The following is a 21,287-nucleotide window of genomic DNA, read 5'->3' as shown; positions in this document are numbered from 1 at the left end:
TAGCTGATATACTAACCTTGATACGCAATGCTGACATGACTAGAAAAAAAACAGTTCAAATACCACTTAGTAATATCACCGAAAACATTGTGAAAATACTTTTACGAGAGGGTTTTGTTGAAAACGTCAGAAAACATCGGGAAAGCAACAAATACTTTTTAGTTTTAACTCTACGGAGAAATAGGAAAGGATCATATAAAAATTTTTTACATTTGAAAAGGATCAGTACACCTGGTCTACGAATCTATTCTAACTATCAAAAAATTCCTAGAGTTTTAGGAGGAATGGGAATTGTAATTCTTTCTACTTCGAGGGGTATAATGACAGATCGAGAGGCTCGATTAGAACGAATTGGCGGAGAAGTTTTATGTTATATATGGTAATGGTCATTTTGAGGATTTAACTAGAATACAAATAAAAAAAATTCATGAAGATTTAATTACTGAATCACCTCTGAAGGTATGTTACACCTTTAAACAAATAGAATGAAAATATATAGACTATGTTTCAAAAAAAATTCGGCGTACTTATGTCTACGACTGGGAAAGTAAAAAAAGGAAGTATAAGTCAGTTAATTTTATTAGACCTTCAATATGTTTTTTAGGGGGCACAATTTTAAGTTAATTTAAGTTAATAAGGAAATCCTATTTTCTTCCAATAAATAGATAGATTCAACATTCAGTTAAGGAGTCATAAATATGAAAGTAGCAGCCTCTGTTCGTAAAATTTGTGAAAAATGTAGATTGATCCGCAGGAGAGGTCGAATTATCGTAATTTGTTCCAATCCAAAACATAAACAAAGACAAGGATAATGTTTTAACAAAAAAGGGCTTTCTATTAAAAATAAAGTACCTAATGCACAAAAAAATGGATATTCAAATAAAAAAATCTAATTAATATTCTATTTTCTTAAATATTAAATTCTAAAAATAGAATAATTTAAATTCTATAATTCGAATCTATTCTATAGTTATAAGTATTATAAGAAATATTATTGCTTATTGCTTGATATTTCTATAATTCTATATCTATATTAATCGAATTATAGAATACAATTAATATAGAAAATCTAGTTAGAAAATAGTAAAGAATCCGTTTTTGACAGGAAATGGATATATCCATATATTTCAGACTTTAATTTTATTAAATAATAAAAAATGGCAAAATCTATATCAAAAATCGGTTCACGTAAAAATGCACGTATTGGTTCGCGTAAGCAGACTCGTAAAATACCAAAGGGAGTTATTTATGTTCAAGCTAGTTTCAACAATACCATTGTGACTGTTACCGATGTACGGGGTCGGGTGATTTCTTGGTCCTCTGCCGGTTCGTGTGGATTTAAGGGTACACGAAGGGGGACCCCGTTTGCCGCTCAAACTGCAGCAGCAAATGCGATTCGAACAGTAGTCGATCAAGGCATGCAACGAGCAGAAGTCATAATAAAAGGTCCCGGTCTCGGAAGAGATGCGGCATTAAGAGCTATTCGTAGAAGTGGTATACTATTAAGGTTTATACGGGATGTAACCCCTATGCCACATAATGGATGCAGGGCTCCTAAAAAAAGACGTGTGTAAAACTGAAAATAAACATTAAAGAAAGATATTTCAAGAGAAATAAACAATTAATTTAAGAGTTTGATAAAAATATATTACGATGATTCGAGAAAAAGTAAAAGTATCTACTCGGACACTACAGTGGAAGTGTGTTGAATCAAGGGTAGACAGTAAGCGTCTTTATTATGGACGCTTTATTCTGTCTCCACTTATGAAAGGCCAAGCAGATACAATAGGCATTGCAATGCGAAGAATTTTGCTCGGCGAAATAGAGGGAACATGTATCACACGTGCAAAATCTGAGAAAATACCACATGAATATTCTACCATAGTAGGTATTCAAGAATCAATACATGAAATTTTAATGAATTTGAAAGAAATTGTATTGAGAAGTAATCTGTATGGAACTCGGGACGCGTCTATTTGTTTCAAAGGTCCTGGATCTGTAACTGCTCAAGACATCATTTTACCACCTTCGGTAGAAATTGTTGATAATACACAACATATAGCTAACCTAACAGAACCTATTAATTTGTGTATGGAATTAAAACTTGAGAGGAATCGGGGATATCGTATAAAAACACTAAACAACATTCAAGATGAAAGTTATACTATAGATGCTGTATTCATGCCTGTTCGAAATGCAAATCATAGTATTCATTCTTATGGGAATGGGAATGAAAAACAAGAGATACTCTTTCTGGAAATATGGACAAATGGAAGTTTAACTCCTAAGGAAGCACTCTTTGAAGCCTCCCGGAATTTAATTGATTTATTTATTCCTTTTTTACATGCAGAAGAAGATAAATTGAATTTAGAAAACAATCAACAAAAAGTTACTTTACCTCTTTTTACTTTTCATGATAGATTCGTTAAGGATAAACTAAGGAAAAATAAAAAAGAAATTGCATTGAAATCCATTTTTATTGACCAATTAGAATTGCCTCCCAGAATCTATAATTGTCTCAAAAAGTCCAATATACATACATTATTGGAACTTTTGAATAAGAGTCAAGAAGAACTTATGAAAATTGAACATTTTCGCGTAGAAGATGTAAAAAATATATTAAACCTTTTACAAATAGAAAAGCATTTTGCATAAATTTGAAATCAATTTTATTTTTTTTCATCTTTCATTTTTATAAAAAGAAAGCTTAAAATATGGAATTTGAATCTTTAGCACAAATCTATATATTCAGAATAGGTCTAAAATGAAATATATGTATCTAGAGATTAGTCATTTCAAAGTGACTAATCTCTAGATACACAATACACATGTTATTTATTTAACAATAGAATCCATTAAATTTAAAATTTAAAAATTAAAAAAGACCTAAAGTTAGGGATTTCTCAATAGGTAATGTTGCTCCAATACCCAACCAAAGAGCCACTGCGGTACCAATCAAAAAGACGGTTGTTGCTACTGGACGGCGAAATGGGTTTTGGAACTTATTAACATTCTCCAAAAAGGGGACTGTTAATAATCCCGCGGGTACTGAAACCATTAAAAGGACGCCCAATAATTTATTTGGCACTGTACGAAGTATTTGAAATACGGGAAAAAAATACCATTCGGGCAATATTTCCAAAGGAGTTGCAAACGGATCTGCGGGTTCCCCAATCATTGATGGTTCGAGAACCGCTAAACCTACGTTACAGGCAATAGTACCTAGAATTACTACTGGAAAAATATATAAAAGATCATTAGGCCATGCGGGTTCTCCATAATAATTATGACCCATCCCTTTAGCCAATTTAGCTCTTAATACAGGATCGTTCAAGTCAGGTTTTTTTGTTATTGGGATAGGTGAATTCTTATAGATCCATCCTCCGAAAGAACCGGACATGAGAATTTTTCATCATCCGGCTCGAGCACCAATCAAACGAACTTAATGCATCCATAGAAAAATTTTAAATGTTAGTCCCTCATATATGGAGATTCCATGTAATAAAATCGAATGGATTCTCTTTTTTTCCTAAATTAGAACTATCCATTGCAAAAAATTCAGTTCTGATTTTAAAATAAATGCCTTTCACCCAAGTATGTTTTCAAAATGAAAAGTGCTTTCTGGGGGATCTCAAACCTTTCGACTGTTAAATCTCCAAAAATAAATTTTGGGATGTTTTAGATAGAAAGGATTTACTTGTTACTAATAGAATACAACCCCCGTTTTTCTTTAGATCTACTTGTTTCACTCCGATAGTATAATAAATTGAGTCAATGCATAGGAAATAAATGCATTTCCATACTATTACGTTAAGTGATATAAATAAGACAGAATTTTTATTATATCACATTACGTATTTTAATGGATATTACGGAGCCTTTTCATGCAGGATATGATCGAGTCTGATCATAGAAAAGATTCTCTTCAAGCGTACCGGCCTACCCTCTGTAGGGGATTTGCGCGGTGGTTGGAACAAAGACACATTAAATTGTGAATTAAAATGTGGCAGATAAGATAAAGTAATATATCTGCACGGCCCAATCAATAGTTCAAGTCACACACTCCCATAATCCATTCTTTTTTCGGAGAGTTCCTTTCAACTATTCGTGTATGTCAAATAAAGAATCCAATTTATTTTGTTAAGTTGAAGGGAAATATCCAAATACATGTCTTATTTTTTTTTTAATAATGCATATTTGTAGCAATGAAATACTATTGCTCCTCCCCAAAATGATAAATGATTGATTACAAATCTCTATGATTCATATTCTTTATAAAGGACCAGAAATGCCTTGCTTACGTATCATTGGAAAATGCATTAACATAAATACGGCTGTAAGAAGCGGTAATACAAAAGTATGTAAACTATAAAAACGGGTCAGGGTAGATTGTCCCACACTAGCGCTTCCGCGCAATAACTCTACCACAGACGATCCTATTACAGGAATAGCGTCGGGTACACCTGTTACAATTTTTACTGCCCAATAACCAATTTGGTCCCAAGGTAAGGAATAACCTGTTACACCGAAGGATGCAGTCAACACGCCCAAAACTACACCTGTAACCCAAGTCAATTCACGAGGTTTTTTAAAACCACCTGTTAGATACACGCGAAATACGTGCAAGATCATCATTAAAACCATCATACTTGCGGACCATCTATGAACTGATCGGATTAACCAACCAAAGTTAGCCTCAGTCATTATATATTGAACAGAAGCAAAAGCCTCCGTAACGGTCGGACGATAATAAAAAGTCATAGCAAAACCCGTAGCTACTTGGACTAAAAAACAAGTAAGTGTAATCCCTCCTAAACAATAAAAAATATTGACATGAGGAGGAACGTATTTACTAGTTATATCATCGGCAATCGCCTGAATCTCAAGACGTTCTTCGAACCAATCATAGACTTTATTGAGATAGGTAAATCAAAGGACCCCCCTGAGAACCGTATATGAGAATTTCATCTCCTACGGCTCAAACAAAAATACTCAAATACTGCTTATTAGGAAAACTGATATTTAGAATAGAAAGTTTAAAACTTTCTTAACTTAATACTATGATTCTAATCTTCTTTGAAGATCAGAAAAAATAGAAATCCGAAAGCTATTCTTTGTGTTTATAATGCCAAAATCTCAAGTCGGCTCACTTGTCTTTTCTCGTGATCCTTATAGGCCTCTTGAATATTCTATTATTTACTTCATTTTTTTATTTGTGTATGTAATGTAATACTATTTTTATTATTATTATTGATAGGAATTTTCTTGTTAAGACCCTATAGAATCAATTGAAAAACCTCAGATTCATACCAGAACCACGATGATTTAAAAAAAACCTTTAATCCAAGTCCAAAAATTCCCCGAGTAAGAACTCCTGGATCATCACTTATTCAATGAATAGATATAATCCAAAAAAAATACAAAGAAACATTTCTCCTTTGATCAAAATAAAGATAAGCGGCGGCAGTTTAAAAGAATAAAAATCGTTCCATTTATTTTTCTAAATTAATTCTTCTAACTCTTTAAATTTTTCAATTTTTTTAGTCCGGTTGCGAGGTCTAAATATAAATATTAAGTATGAATCATAGTTCTAATACTTTAGAATCTATTTATTTTCTATATTCCGTGCTCCAGATATTTAAATAAATATCTGACGGGGTAAAGCCATCCCTATCAAGATAAGATGAAGATGACGGATCCCTTTTTAGTTCTGTACTATCAATAGGATCAATTATAACAAGTCACACACTCATATTCCGGAAATACAGAAACAAAGAAGTTTCACGATCGAACTACCAAATCAAAATGGAATGGGCTAAAAATCAAAGACCTAAATGCTAAACTTGACTTTCTATTGAACAGATAGTTAGTCAGTTCTTGTGAATCTAATTCTCTAATTCATAGAAATTCCGTCCAGTAAAATGGACGAATTATAAATCTCTAAAAGAATGGAGAGAAATACCGCAAATAGAGCCATTGCAATAGCCATCAAAGGGGTAGTTCCCCACCCCGGAGCGACTTTACCATATTCTGAATTCAATGGTTTCAATAAATCTCCTACAACAGTTCGTCTTGGACCAGATCTAGAACTACCCTCAACGGTTTGTGTCGCCATCAATCCTATTTTTTTTTTCATTGAGATCTGTTGACTTTGTATACCATTCCGCTGTAAATAAAGGATCTTACCATATAGATCCAGATCCATTGTAATCTCGATATTATATAATAATGGAAACAGCAACCCTAATTGCCATCTCTATATCTGGTTTAATTGTAAGTTTTACTGGGTATGCCTTATATACTGCTTTTGGGCAACCCTCTCAACAACTAAGAGATCCATTCGAAGAACATGGAGACTAGTTGAAATAATGAGCCCCGAATATCGTAATATTGGGGGCTCTTTGCTTCAATTGAGATAATGAAAAATCATTTTATCCTTTTAGTTGGAACTATAGGTGGTTCTCTAAAAAAGATCGCGAAAAAAATGATTCCTAAAGTCGAGACTAAGAGGAATGTATAAACCAATGCTTCCATAGATTTGATCGTGGTTTACAATTATAGCTTCCATACCTGTTTTGGGGGATTATCTCCTAGATAAAGAAAAAAAAGAACAAAAGTAAAACAAAATGGAATGATTGAAATCAAGATTTATATAGTTCCCTATATCCAATTCAAATAATAACAAAAAAGTGGAATCGAAAAGGAACAAACGAATGTTCTTTCTATGAGACTACCGGTTTTTTTGTACTTGGATCTCCAAGTTTTTGGAATGCTCCAAATTCTACTTGAGCATCTAAATCTGGATCAATACCAGCAAAAACATCTCTGAACAAGGTTCTAGCACCATGCCAAATGTGCCCGAAAAAGAAGAGCAGAGCAAACGAAACATGTCCAAAAGTAAACCAACCCCTTGGACTGCTACGAAAAACACCATCTGATTTTAAAGTAGCACGATCTAATTCAAAAATTTCACCCAATTGAGCACGTCGAGCATATTTTTTCACAGTAGCAGGATCACTATAACTGACTCCATTGAGTTCGCCACCATAGAATTCAACAGTTACACCGACTTGTTCGACACTATACTTCGATTCTGCCCTTCGAAAAGGAACATCCGCTCTAACAATTCCGTCTCCATCTACTAAAACAACCGGAAATGTTTCAAAAAAAGTAGGCATACGACGTACAAAAAGTTCACGCCCCTCTTTGTCCCTAAAAATAGGATGTCCTAACCAACCAACGGCTATTCCATCGCCATTGTCCATTGAGCCCGCTCTAAACAAACCGCCTTTTGCCGGATTATTTCCGATGTAATCATAAAAAGCTAATTTTTCGGGAATTTTAGACCAAGCTTCTGATAAACTTTGATTTTCGGCTAGCCCAGCACCAACTCTTCGATATATTTCTTGTTGGAAGTATCCCTGATCCCATTGATAACGAGTAGGACCAAATAATTCAATCGGGGTAGTTGCTGAACCATACCACATAGTTCCAGCAACAACAAAAGCTGCAAAAAATACAGCCGCGATACTACTGGAAAGGACGGTTTCAATATTTCCCATACGCAACCCTTTGTATAAACGTTGAGGTGGACGTACACTAAGATGGAAAAGGCCCGCTAATATGCCCAATGTCCCTGCTGCAATATGATGAGAGGCTATCCCCCCTGGAACAAAAGGATCAAAACCATCCACACCCCATGCGGGATTTACGGATTGTACCCTTCCAGTTAGTCCATAAGGATCGGATACCCATATTCCAGGACCAAATAATCCTGTTACATGAAATGCGCCAAAACCAAAACACCCCACCCCTGCAAGAAATAAATGAATTCCGAATATTTTTGGCAAATCCAAAGAAGGTTTTCCAGTACGTTCATCACAAAAGATTTCTAGATCCCAATAGACCCAATGCCAAATAGCCGCCAAAAAGCACAAGCCAGAAAACACAATATGTGCCCCGGCCACACCTTCGTAACTCCAAATACCCGGATTTGTTATAGTACCTCCCGTGATATTCCAACCACCCCATGAATTCGTTATTCCTAAACGAGTCATGAAGGGTATAACGAACATACCCTGTCTCCACATTGGGTCAAGAACTGGGTCAGAAGGATCAAAAACTGCTAATTCATATAGAGCCATCGAACCGGCCCAACCAGCAACCAGAGCTGTATGCATTATATGGACAGAAAGTAAACGACCGGGATCATTTAATACAACGGTATGAACACGATACCAAGGCAAACCCATGAAAATACCTCTTTTATCAACAAAAAATAGACACTATGTAACTTTATTGCACTGTAAAAAACTATACTCAGGCCCGTTCTCTTTTAGTAAATTATCTCAGATTAAAGAATTCATATTTGTTCTAGTTTTTTAGTAACAATGGAACATTCTATTCGTAGGAACAAAAAGAAGCAGATCTATTCTATATCCGATAAGTAACAATACGCAATGGTGGTGAGTGGTTACTTTTTTTTATATGAGTGTTTCTATTGGATATGCGTGTTTCTATCAGTGAATGTAGAAATATCCAAGAACGACCTATTGGTCAAAACTTTACCGTATTCATTTAGTGTTATTTTTTTTATTTCTGTCTGCTTACGTTCTCACACCAAAGTCAAGTTAGATAGTCCGCCTCATTCATCTTTTTCTATTTTATGCCACTTGGTGTACCAAAGGTACCTTTTCTCGTTCCTGGAGATGATGAGGCATCTTGGATTGACTTATACAATCGACTTTTTCAAGAAAGACTACTTTTTTTAGGTCAAGAAGTAAACAGTGAAATATCAAACCAACTTGTTGGTCTAATGGTATATCTAAGTTTAGAGGACAAGAACAAAGATTTGTATTTGTTTATAAATTCTCCGGGCGGAGAGGTAATATCTGGAATGGCAATATTTGATACTATGCAATTTGTAGAAGCAGAAGTACAGACAGTATGCGTAGGATTAGCCGCTTCAATGGGATCGCTTATTTTGGTAGGAGGAGAAATTACCAAACGTCTAGCATTCCCTCACGCTTGGCGCCAATGATTCTTATTTGTAGAAAAAAAAAGAAGACTATGCCTACGCCAATATTAAGTAAAAAAAGCATGGCACTTCGAGTTCGATATGCAAAAATAATTTTTTTATTCAAAACCATTAGATTATCTATCGAAAGAGTAGTATGAAAAAGGGGTTTTTACGATTTTATCTGATCTATCAGGACCCTCTTTTAGTGTCACAATTTTTTTGTTTTCAGTTTTCACGCCAGCAAACTTTTAACAATATTATATTTTATGAAAGAATAAAAAAAAAAAGAAACTTTTGGATTGCTGAATAAAAAACTAGACGAAATAAGAAAGCAACGGAATCATCATAGTCTTTTAAAAATAGTCTCAAACAAATAAAGAAAGGTGATTATTGGATTATTTTTTGATCTGGGTCTGAAATACCCGGTATATTTTATATTTCTTCAATGGAAGGTCAAAATCAATTTCATATTTATAATGGAGCCGTATGCTATATAAATAAGAAAAAAGATGTCTGCCTGTACGGCTTTAAATTTAAATTTTATTTGTTTTTTCTTATTTATATCCCTTACCTACCTGATAATCCAAGATTTGGAGAAACACTTATTATGTTATACTCTCAGGGTAATGATCCATCAACCTGCTACTTCTTTTTATGAGGGACAAACAGTAGAATGTATGCTGGAAGCGAATGAATTACTGCAAATGCGCCGAAATATCACAAATATTTATGCACAAAGAACAGGCAAACCTTCATGGCAGATATCCAAAGACATGGAAAGGGATCTTTTTATGTCAGCAGAAGAAGCTCAAGCCTACGGACTTGTTGATATGGTAGCGGATTCTTTGTGAATAAAAAAAGAGCAGAAAGGATTCCTGATAACTACAAGATTTGAGATTAAATTTTCTCTTTTTAATCGTCTTCCTAACCTGAATTTAATCGTCTTCCTAACCTGCTTGCTTCCTAACCTGATTTAATCGTCTTCCAGATCCTAACCGGATTTAATCGTCTTACTAACCTGATTTAATCGTCTTACTAACCCGATTTAATCGAATCTAAATAATTCATAATCATCGGGTTAGGATTGATCTAAACCGGCTAATTATGTATATGACTCACCATGCCAACTATAAAACAACTTATTAGAAACGCAAGACAGCCAATCCGAAATGTCACCAAATCTCCCGCTCTTCGGGGATGCCCTCAGCGCCGAGGAACATGTACTAGGGTGTATGTGCGACTCGTTTAGATCATAGACTAAAATATAAAAATATATTCTATTAATTATATATAATTCTATTGTGTAAAAAATTTATGGTTTCGATTAGTGCAAACCGAATCACCTTAATTTGCAATTTAAGATGAAAAAAATTTCCCATTGGTAACAAATAGTTATCCATTAAGCGGGAAAAATCCTATTTCAAATAAAGAAAAATTTTGCCCTACCGAAATTTTGAACGGACTAAGAGGGTCAACTACCCAGCTAATCTTCATACTTAAATACCGTTACTGTATAGCTAGATTTCGTTGTGAAAGACCTATTACTAGATATTTTATGGGTAGAGCCCATAAGTGTGAACTGTACAAATTCACAATAACATTGATGAAATGAAGATTCAATGAAGGAAATGGCTCCGGTGTATAGAGAGGACCTCACCGTTTAAAAAGTAATCATAGAAACGATGGAACCCACCATTTTTTTGTCTATTTCTATTTAATTGACTATGTTTTTTTGAATACCTAGTATCAATATCATTTATTATTTATAGGTTAAATACTTAGAAAAAAATAAAAAAATCGTGGTTGGGAAGGTTATAGTAGCAAAAGCCATTGGAATTTTTCTTTTATACATTGGAAGAATCCATTTTGTTATTAATAGACTAGGAAGGATAAAAGAATAACTGAAAGAAAAAAATGAAATAGTTATTCATCAAAGTCTCATTTATTCAATGACCAGAATTAAACGAGGATCTATCGCTCAAAAACGGAGGACCAAAATTCGTTTATTTACATCAAGCTTTCGCGGAGCTCATTCAAAACTAACTCGAACTATTGCGCAACAGAAAATAAAAGCTTTGGTTTCGTCTGATCGAGATAGAGATAGGAAAAAAAGAGATTTTCGCGCTTTGTGGATCAGTCGAATAAATGCAATAATTGGCCAGAAAAATAAAAACGTATACTATATTTATAGTAATTTAATGTATAATCTGTACAAGAAGCAATTGCTTCTTAATCGTAAAATAGTTGCACAAATAGCTATATTAAAAGGGAATTGTTTTTTTATGATTGCCAATGATATCATAAAAAAATAAAAATTCCCCGGAGACTGAACTCCGGGAAGGTCGTAGAATAGAAGAGATTTGTATGATAAAATAGAATTCATATGACAAAGTTATCAAAATAAATAAACCACCACGCTGAATAAAAAAAATAATTCTTCTTCATCTATTAGCTTTTTTTTTACAACGTAACAACTCCAATTGGATTGTCATATTTTTTCGAAAAAAAAAAATATTAATCCGCATTTCATTTGAATTTAGATTCAAAATAGAATTCAATAGAATAATAAAGTAACTCTATTTTTTTTTTTTACGAACTGCGGTAGTTCTAGTGATCGACTCCCTTTTTTCATATTTTTTTTTTCCATTATTAACAAAAGGTAATGAATTAGCGAAAGGTAACAAAGATAAAATACGAGCTTGTTTTATAGCAATCGTAATTAATCGTTGTTGTTTTAAGCTCAATCTATTTACGCGTCTAGATAATATTTTTCCTTGTTGACTAATAAATCGATAAAGTAAACTCATGTTTTTATAATCAATTCGATCCCCCGATTGGATCGGAGACAAACTCCTACGAAAAGATTGTTTGGATTTAAGAAAGAGTCGCTTAGATTTATCCATGGTTTGTTTATTCCTATACCGAAAACCCCATTTCTTATAAAAAAGGATTTGTTTTATTTATATTCTTATTTTTTTTTTGTAATATATATTTGTTATATAATGAAATATATGCTATATAATGGTATATGTATATAATTTCATGTTATATAATATTATATATATAATATTATTTATATGTTATCTATAGAATTTATATATATTTAAATTATAGAATATATCTTCTATCTGAAATATTATTTATCATCTACCGTCTAAGCGTAACCCACAATCCATCCATTTTGTTTATTTCTTTATCTCTGCATGAATCGTATGTTTGCAACAAAAGGGACAGAATTTTCTCAATTCCAATCGACTAGGCGTATTGTGTCGATTCTTTTGAGTAATATATCTAGAAATACCCCTCGATTCCTTATTAACACTCTTTTTATCACAACTGGTACATTCCAAAATAACAGTTATTCGGATATCTTTACCCTTGGCCATGAACCTCCTTTGGTTTTTTTTGATTCACTTAACTCTTCGATTTTACGATTGAAAGCGAAGAATCAAAAAGGAACAGAAAAAAGTATAAGTTGATAATTCAAAATCAAATTATGAAAGATTTTGTTCCGATTAATTTTATATAGTACAGTAATAAGTGAGTAATACAATGATTTCGAACTATATTTCGAATCACAATACAGTACTTCATGTATCTTGTATGATATTATTGCCCCTGCCCTAGCATTACAATTCCATTTCTGGGCTCACTCTATTATTAATAGCAATGGAATTGAAGTATTAATTCAATTCCATTGAAAACTGGGCAAAATTTCGAGTTTCACCGAGGCCAAATCGACCTTTATTCTTTCCTCTTTTTTTTCGATCTCTAACCTTCGTTACCCCCTCCCGTGCCCATAATTAGAATGAAAAAAAGGGGAATGTCAATGCATCCGGGAATAAACGATTGATTTCTATCAAGAGACCCGCTAGAGCCACGAACCATAGAGTACTTGCCACTGGTGCCACAGAGAGATATGTTTTTAGATCTCGCATTTCAAATCCTCCTTCGTTTTTTTGTTGTAATTTTTAATACCTAATTACATATAGGAATATGAATAAATTTTAAATATTAATTAATATTAATAACCACTTGCTTTTGTCGGGGGAAATTCGAATTCAATTTGAATTATACAACGATTAATTAGATATTTTTTTTTATTTTTATAGAATATGCTTTTTCTATTTTCTTTATTTAAATTATATTATAATTTTATTATAATAACTATATTACTATATTTTGAATTTTTTGAAATTCAAAATTTGATTTTTCATTTTTGATATTTGAATTCTATTTCATATTAATTAATATATATTTTTATTTATATTCTTTATTCTTATACTCTTTATATTATTATTATTTATATATTCTATCTTTTTATTTAATTAAATAGAATAGTATCGGTCTATAGAAATTGAATATTTTTCTTTTTTCATATTCGATATTTTATTTATACGATATAAGAAATAAAAAAAAAAACAAAAAAATGCAAGGATCTATGATATATATAATGGAAAAATGTGGAAAAGAAGACAAAAATTCTTTACAATGACACTGTAAACCAATTGAAAGAGGGATGTAGCGCAGCTTGGTAGCGCGTTTGTTTTGGGTACAAAATGTCACAGGTTCAAATCCTGTCATCCCTATCGCTAACTATTCTATTAGTTATCGTAATAGCAGTAACAATAGATCCATTGAGACCGATTCCAATTGGACGTACATACTCAATATGAATAGTTTTCCATATTGAGTATGTATGCATGCAAGATGTATTGGAATCACATAAAATTATTTAGGAAAATAAAGCGCTCTTAGTTCAGTTCGGTAGAACGCGGGTCTCCAAAACCCGATGTCGTAGGTTCAAATCCTACAGAGCGTGATTTGTTAGATTGAGAATGACACTGAAATAATGGCATAACAGTCTAATATAAAGTATGAATTTGATCTCCTTTGAATTTGGATTCAAACAAACAAATAAAAAAGGAATAGGAAGTCAATAAAAAAAATAAATGTTACTTAATCAAAGATCCAACTGATCACCGCGTCGGTATTGTAAATATGCCGTTACAAATAATCCAGCCAAAGTAATAGGAATTAGACCTAACACAATTCCAAATAGAAAAACTTCAATCATTTGAGTTTGTTTGAAAGGAAAAAAAGTGGGGGTAATATCTATCCTTAAATATGAATCTGTATTGACCATGAATCTCAATGACCAAGAATTGGCAATTGACATGATAAGTCACTATAGAATATCGAAACTATTCCAAAATTGCCAATTCATCTGTAAATTTGAAATCAAATAAGTCGTATCTTATTCAGACTGATAAAAAGACCTGCGGTTATAGTTAAAACTGCTAGTAGAAAACCGAAATAACTGGTTATAGTGGGCATAAGGAAACTAGATGAAATATGGTCTTTATTATACATATGTTTATAAAGCACTTTCCTAAGTTTCTTTTTTTGAGATAAAAATAGGAAACGAAGCAAAAAATACCACTTAAAAGGTACAATTGAAAATAATGGATTCATGAATCCATATATTACGTACGAACAAAAATAAAAATATAATTACATAGGTAAGAAATCAATTAATCATCTGTGACATCTACCCATCCTGTGATTCCAAATCAACAGATTTTTTGATCAACTCATGAGCTGAGTAAACTAATCGAATGATAATTTTTTCATTCGATTAGTTTAGAACAAAAGAGGAGAGTGACCCTGACTTCTTGACTTTGATTTTGAACTTATTCTATTTTGTAATATATCTCATTCTTCTAATACCTTGAACGAAAATAAAAGGGTATTAGATCACTCGAAACTAGGGGTCCGCGGTTTTTTTATATTTTCATCATATCATATTTTATTTAAATATTTTTATTTTAACTCTATCCTTGTAATTAAAACAAGGAAGATAGAGTCTTAGCCTTGACAACCACAAAAAGTTTATTTCTCGATTTCTTATCTAATTGAATTCTAGAAATATTCTAATTTGTTTTATTAATTATTAGAAACCACTTCATCCCATTAACATTTTTATGGATCTTTAGTTTTCTAGTGCGAAGCTAATAATGAATGTAGAGAACCATCATCTTATAGTCTTAAACTTTGAGGAATTTTCTATTCAGTATATCGAAACAACCAACAAAGAAAAAACAAATAAATTTGATTTTCTAGTACTTGATCTCGCCACTGATTGTGAAATTTCGTTGCTGTGTTAGAAGAAGGATAGCTATACTGATTCGGTATACTCGAAAGAGACCCTTGGTACAAAATTGACGATCTAACAAAGATTGGATTTCAGTAAATTTATACTTACTGATCTGATCTTTTTTGGAATCGATCCCCCTTTGACTGTATAAGAATAAAGAATATGTGGAGCTCGGCATGTCTGGAAGCACAGGAGAACGTTCTTTTGCTGATATTATTACCAGTATTCGATACTGGATTATTCATAGCATTACTATACCCTCCCTATTCATTGCGGGTTGGTTATTTGTCAGCACGGGTTTAGCTTACGATGTATTTGGAAGCCCCCGGCCAAACGAGTATTTTACAGAAAGCCGACAAGGAATTCCATTAATAACTGGCCGTTTTGATTCTTTGGAACAACTCGATGAATTTAGTAGATCTTTTTAGGAGGCTCCAATGACCATAGATAGGACCTATCCCATTTTTACAGTACGATGGTTGGCTGTTCACGGACTAGCGGTACCCACCGTTTCTTTTTTGGGATCGATATCAGCAATGCAGTTCATCCAACGATAAACCTAATCCGAATTATAGAGCTACGACACAATCAAACCCAAATGAACAAAATGTTGAATTGAATCGTACCAGTCTCTACTGGGGGTTATTACTCATTTTTGTACTTGCTGTTTTATTTTCAAATTATTTCTTCAATTAATAGAACAAAAGGGAATAGTATATATATATATTAGGAGTTCTCTTATCCCATTCGGAAGGATATCATTTCATAATTATCTATGACTGTTTAGGTCTTTAGCATGACTGACTACTTGATCAAATGTGGAGGAAAGTGGGATAAATGGCCGATACTACTGGAAGGATTCCTCTTTGGATAATAGGTACTGTAGCTGGTATTGCCGTGATCGGTTTAATTGGTATTTTCTTTTATGGTTCATATTCTGGATTGGGATCATCCCTGTAGTAATCGGATGAATTTAGTTTTCGAAATGAAAGCATAAGAACTCAACAGGGATCCACTCTTTCTTTGACGAATTCGAGGGGGTCCCGTTGAGTTCTTCATAATCAAAATCTTTTTGTAAATGACTCAATAGATAACTTTTTGGTATGTTTCAAAAAACTCCATTTCATTTTTTTTAGGATGTTTTTGAAAAATGAACTTCATTAATTGATTCAAAACATTTTTTCTGGATAATATCTGTCGATACTTTTTCTTTCAAGTTGAAAGAAAAGTAAAGGAAAGAAGGAATACTTCTTGGGGGTGGCGCAATAATATAGTATTCTATATGAAAGAATTATATTTTGTAAGAATTATTATATAATGTATTATATTTCTTATATAATATATATTTTCTACCACTCAAATATTCTGTAGAACCTAACTTTTTTGATACTATACTAATGAAATAGTACTCGAAATCTATTTAAGTCTCTAAAAATATCGAATCATGATTTCATTCTTATTTTTTAAGTAAATTAAAGAAGTTCTATTTAGTGAATCAAATTCACGCTCTTTTTTGTTTGTCCATTACTTCACTACGTATCTATTTCGATATAAACAAGAAGGAATCGGACTCTAGGAAAAGACAAATTCTCCATCCTAGAATCCCCTTTTCCCCTTTTCTCCATTTCTATTCCGACTTTACTTAATATTATTTGCCTATTTTTTAAGATTTAGTATCGAGTCGAATTTCATTCAAATTTTATTACAATAGAAAGGGATTAATATATTTCTATTGTAGTACATTGTGTAGTACATTGAAATGTGAAAACAGCGACATAATCATATGGTTCGAATTGATTATAGAGTTGAAAAAAAAAAGCAAAGAACCAAAGTCAAACAGTCTTCTTCCCAATATATATACTATGACTGACTAGTTCTACGGTACAAGGAATTCTCTAAATATGGTAGAAAAAGAGTGTAGAGAACCAAAGGTCTTTACATAATTTATCAACAAAAATGGAGTTCTTTTTACGAGCTTAATATGTTGATAAATCTTAGTAACTAGAAATTCATTTCGGACAATTGAACCTTCTCAAATTGTTTCTTTTTAAGAACCAAAAAGATTTGTGCCAAAATAATCGATGCGAAGAAGAACAGGAGACCTTGGACACGTAACGGATCTTGAAGGACTATTTCTGCATCCCCCTGACCAAACCCACCCACATTAGGATTACTAGTTAATGGTTGATCAAGTTTGATGGATTCACCCTCTGAAACAAGAAGTTCTGGTCCTGGAGGGATAATATCAATCACTTCACGTCCATCCGCTGCATCCACTATCGTTATTTCGTATCCACCTTTTTCTTTTCGTATGATTTTGTTTACTATTCCAGTTGCTGTAGCATTATAAACATTATTATTACTCTTACTCCCGTCGGGATAAATCTGACCCCTTCCTCTGTTACCGCCTACGTATATAGGATATTTTAAGAAGTGAACATCTCTCTTAGTAGAGGGATCTGGAGAAAGAATAGGAAAGGTAATTTCACTATATTTCTTTCCAGGAACGGGGCCTACCACAATAATATTTTTTTTTGTGGGACGATAGGTTTGAAAAGACAAATTACCTATCTTTTCTTTAATCTCGGGCGAAATACGATCAGGAGGGGCCAATTCAAAGCCCTCTGGTAAAATAAGAACAGCCCCCACATTCAAAGCCCCCTTTTTACCATTAGCAAGAACTTGTTTCACTTGCATATCATAAGGAATTCGAACAACAGCTTCAAATACCGTATCGGGAAGTACAGTTTGTGGAACCTCAATATCTACGGGCTTATTAGCTAAATGACAATTAGCACATACAATCCGGCCGGTAGCTTCTCGCGGATTTTCATAACCTTGCTGGGCAAAAATGGGATATGCATATGAAATGGGTGCTCCAGTTATTATATATATCATGAGCAATACGGAAATGGATCGAGTAATCTCTTCCTTTATCCAAGAAAAAGCCTTTCTAGTTTGCATGGTCCAATCATTGATCCTGAAAATTTCTACAATAAGATTAGGTAGGTTACTGGCATGGTTCCCTATCCATTATTCTGCTATTTACTTAAATTATTTTCCTAGAATATAGGAAGAATACGAGTAGAACGAAAAAGAAAAAGTCAATTTTGGAATGTTTAGCTTTTCTATAACAAAAGAAACTTTATAATTGGATCAGTGAATCATTTTTTCAGTCATTCATGGAATGATAAATCACTACAAGCGACGGAGATACGCGATTTAAATAACGGAAAATCCAGTATTTTAAAAAAGTATCTAAAATGACTGGAAAGGTAGAAAGAAGACCGGATATAATTTGATCATTCTGAGTAAATCCAAAATCTTTATAGACTGACCCAATCATTAGTTCCCAACCATGAGTCGAGTGGAATCCTATACATAAATCTGTTAATAAAAGAATAGAAAAAGCTTTTATTGTGTCACTTAAGTTATATAAAAATTCTTGAACCCAAGAGTTAAGAATTATGATTTCTTGATTACCCCTAATAGAATAACCACTTAGAATAAGCAAACAGATGAAATTTGTAAAAAAATGAAAAATTGTATGGATACGATCTTGGTTGTGCGTCTTGATCAATTGGATGATTTCTTTGTAGATTTCGATACGAAGGTTTTGTAAAGGTGTTTCCGGGTATTCCTTTAGCATTTCATCCAAGAGGAAGAGTTCCTCGAACTCTATGAATTTCTTTAAAATACTTTTTTCTTGAATGATATTCACGAAAATTTCGGATTGTTTCGTATTCCACCAATTAATAATCCAAGATTCAAAACTATTCTTAAATGTAAAAGAGATGCACCAGGGCAAAAAGACTATAGATGTAAGACATAGAAGGGGAATGAATGCTTTCTTTTTTGCCATTTTTCATCTTTAATGAACTCAGTTTCATCTCATTTATCAACTATATATAATAATAATCTTTCTATCAAGCCTAAGCTCTATTATAAGTAATAGATCTTAGCTATATATCAATTTCTAATTTACTCATATAAATTGATAATTTTTTCTCGCTTTTTTTTTATTTGTAATTCGGAAGTTCGTTTTTTACTTTCATTTGAAAAAAAAAAATACAGAAATCAAATAATAAAAGAAAATAATCCACCGCCAATTTGAATGAAGAAGAAAAAAATTGTTTCAAAAGTAAAAATTTCAAAAAATAAATGCTTTCTTTAAGAAAGCATTTATTTTTTGAAATTTTTTGATACAACTATTTTCATTGATAGACTCAAGAATACGGAACTATTTCCATTGGTACACTCAAGAATCTGGACAAGTCCCAAGCTTTTTGTATAACGTTGCGTGGAGTCCTATCATAATAATCATCACCAGGAGTCAAGGGAATGGTCCCTTGTTCTCTGGTTTGCATATAAAGGACACCGCTACTAGGTTCTGGGTTAGGGTTAGCTTGTAGTATGAGGGACTGAATATCTTCCATACGAACTCGGAGAAAAATACGACGATATGTTCCAGGAAATCCGTAACGAAAAAAACACACCATTCTATTTTTTTTATCAAAAAAATTATAACCACTACCCACATTCCAAAAAATGAGAAGCCACCAATGAAAACTTAGAAAGAAACCGGCGATTCCATAGAAAGTCAGTGTGACCCCTTGTGGCAAAAAAGGAACTACAAATTCGGACGAAATGAAAGAGAAAAACTGCCTACCATAATAACTAGAAACTGAAATATATAACACTCCTAATGAACCTAAAAGAGTGAAAGAAGCCCAGAAGAAATTGATCGGTTTTCGGGACCCTGTTACAATGTCAAGCCATGCGTCTTGTGAGCGACAAACATATTTTTCTGACCCCAAAATGAATTTTGGAACATAAACGAATAAAGCAGACATTACAATTAATACAAGGCCCACTAAAAACACATAAACGTTTATCATAAAATGGGTACCTCTATTTTTAATTTGTACCTGTGCAAATAAATTGAACTTTAAAAAATATATATATGAGACTTGTTACTACTGCCCGTATCTAAAAAATCTTATTTTTTTGAACATAAAGAAATAAAGAAGCCATTGCAACTGCCGGAAATACTAGGCCGACTAAAGGAACAAAAAAGGAAGGTAAGTTTATCATAAAATGGGGTACCTCAATTTTTAATTTGTACCTGTTATTTTTTGTTGATTCTTAGATTAATATTTGGATTATTATTATATTGTAATTAGTATATTGTAATAAAGATAGTATTTAATCACTAGAATTCATATAGACTTATACTAACTCTATTTTTAAAATTATACTACGTATAGCTAAATGAATAGATATATCTATATTTAAATAATAAATATAGATATATCTATTTTTTACTGTATAAATGGAGTATACATAATAAGTATAGAATATAGTAAATCTATAATCAAAGAAAAAACTTAATAAGATTTATTAAGAATCCAAAATCTAAAAATAATAAATATTTTATTAAATATAAGGAATGTAGAGCGAAATAACTGTATCCATTTAGCCCTAGATTTCTACAAGAAACATGTCTCTGAAAATATATCTTTTTATTTTTCTTAGTATTTTTATTATTCTTAGTAGCTTTCTATTATTATCTTATGACTTTACTCTTGTGTGTTCTAATTTTATTTTTGTTTTTCAATTTTGAACTTCAAATAGTATAAATTATTCGGATACAAAAATAAAATTAGAGTCTGCATTAATTTCCATTTTGAGTCAAAGGAAAGAAACCATGAAACTGAAATAACTCACCTAAAACCTCCTTTAAAAGATTCCGAGGTACGATTGAATCAAATAAGCCTTTTTCGAATAAAAATTCAGCCGATTGTGAACCTTCGGGAACTTCCGTATTCAACGTTTGTTCAATTACCCTTTTCCCCGCAAATGCAATGTAAGCATTTGGTTCGGCAATAATGATATCCCCCAACATGCCAAAACTAGCTGTGACCCCACCAGTAGTAGGAGATGTAAGTATCGCTACATAGAATAACTTTTGATTGATTTGATAATTATATAAAGCAGAAGAAATTTTAGCCATTTGCATTAAGCTCAAACTTCCTTCTTGCATACGCGCACCTCCAGATGCACATACTATAATAAGGGGTAAAAGTTGATTGGTAGCATATTCGATCAACC

General features: G+C 32.5%; 3 protein-coding genes and 2 non-coding genes across 5 annotated transcripts; 3 read left to right on the top strand and 2 right to left on the bottom strand.

Moving 5' to 3' along the window:
- Positions 1–611: 611 nt before the first annotated feature.
- LOC140919166 (photosystem II CP47 reaction center protein-like) lies at positions 612–8,277 on the bottom strand. The gene is given in 5 exon segments (XM_073364750.1): positions 612–3,381; positions 4,293–4,942; positions 5,928–6,120; positions 6,563–6,590; positions 6,735–8,277. Coding segments are annotated over 5 exon segments (2,895 nt in total). The 5' UTR covers positions 8,253–8,277; the 3' UTR covers positions 612–2,875.
- On the top strand, positions 8,277–18,012 carry LOC140919169 (ATP-dependent Clp protease proteolytic subunit-like). Its single transcript, XM_073364753.1, has 2 exons — positions 8,277–9,030; positions 9,642–18,012. Exons 1-2 carry the CDS (start codon positions 8,666–8,668, stop codon positions 9,868–9,870), a joined length of 594 nt encoding a protein of 197 aa, XP_073220854.1. The 5' UTR covers positions 8,277–8,665; the 3' UTR covers positions 9,871–18,012.
- TRNAP-UGG (transfer RNA proline (anticodon UGG)) lies at positions 13,535–13,608 on the top strand. The gene has a single exon. It is a non-coding gene; the product is annotated as a tRNA-Pro (tRNA).
- On the top strand, positions 13,768–13,841 carry TRNAW-CCA (transfer RNA tryptophan (anticodon CCA)). The gene has a single exon. It is a non-coding gene; the product is annotated as a tRNA-Trp (tRNA).
- On the bottom strand, positions 15,653–20,074 carry LOC140919167 (uncharacterized). Its single transcript, XM_073364751.1, is given in 4 exon segments — positions 15,653–18,156; positions 18,386–19,022; positions 19,025–19,055; positions 19,418–20,074. Coding segments are annotated over 4 exon segments (2,304 nt in total). The 3' UTR covers positions 15,653–17,177.
- Between the last annotated feature and the right edge of the window lie 1,213 nt (positions 20,075–21,287).

The sequence above is a fragment of the Cicer arietinum genome, unplaced genomic scaffold (genome assembly GCF_000331145.2).
Source record: "Cicer arietinum cultivar CDC Frontier isolate Library 1 unplaced genomic scaffold, Cicar.CDCFrontier_v2.0 Ca_scaffold_5768_v2.0, whole genome shotgun sequence".
Classification (NCBI taxonomy): domain Eukaryota; kingdom Viridiplantae; phylum Streptophyta; class Magnoliopsida; order Fabales; family Fabaceae; genus Cicer; species Cicer arietinum.
The sequence above is the reverse complement of the archived record's forward strand: the minus strand, read 5'-3'. Positions and strand labels throughout refer to the sequence as shown.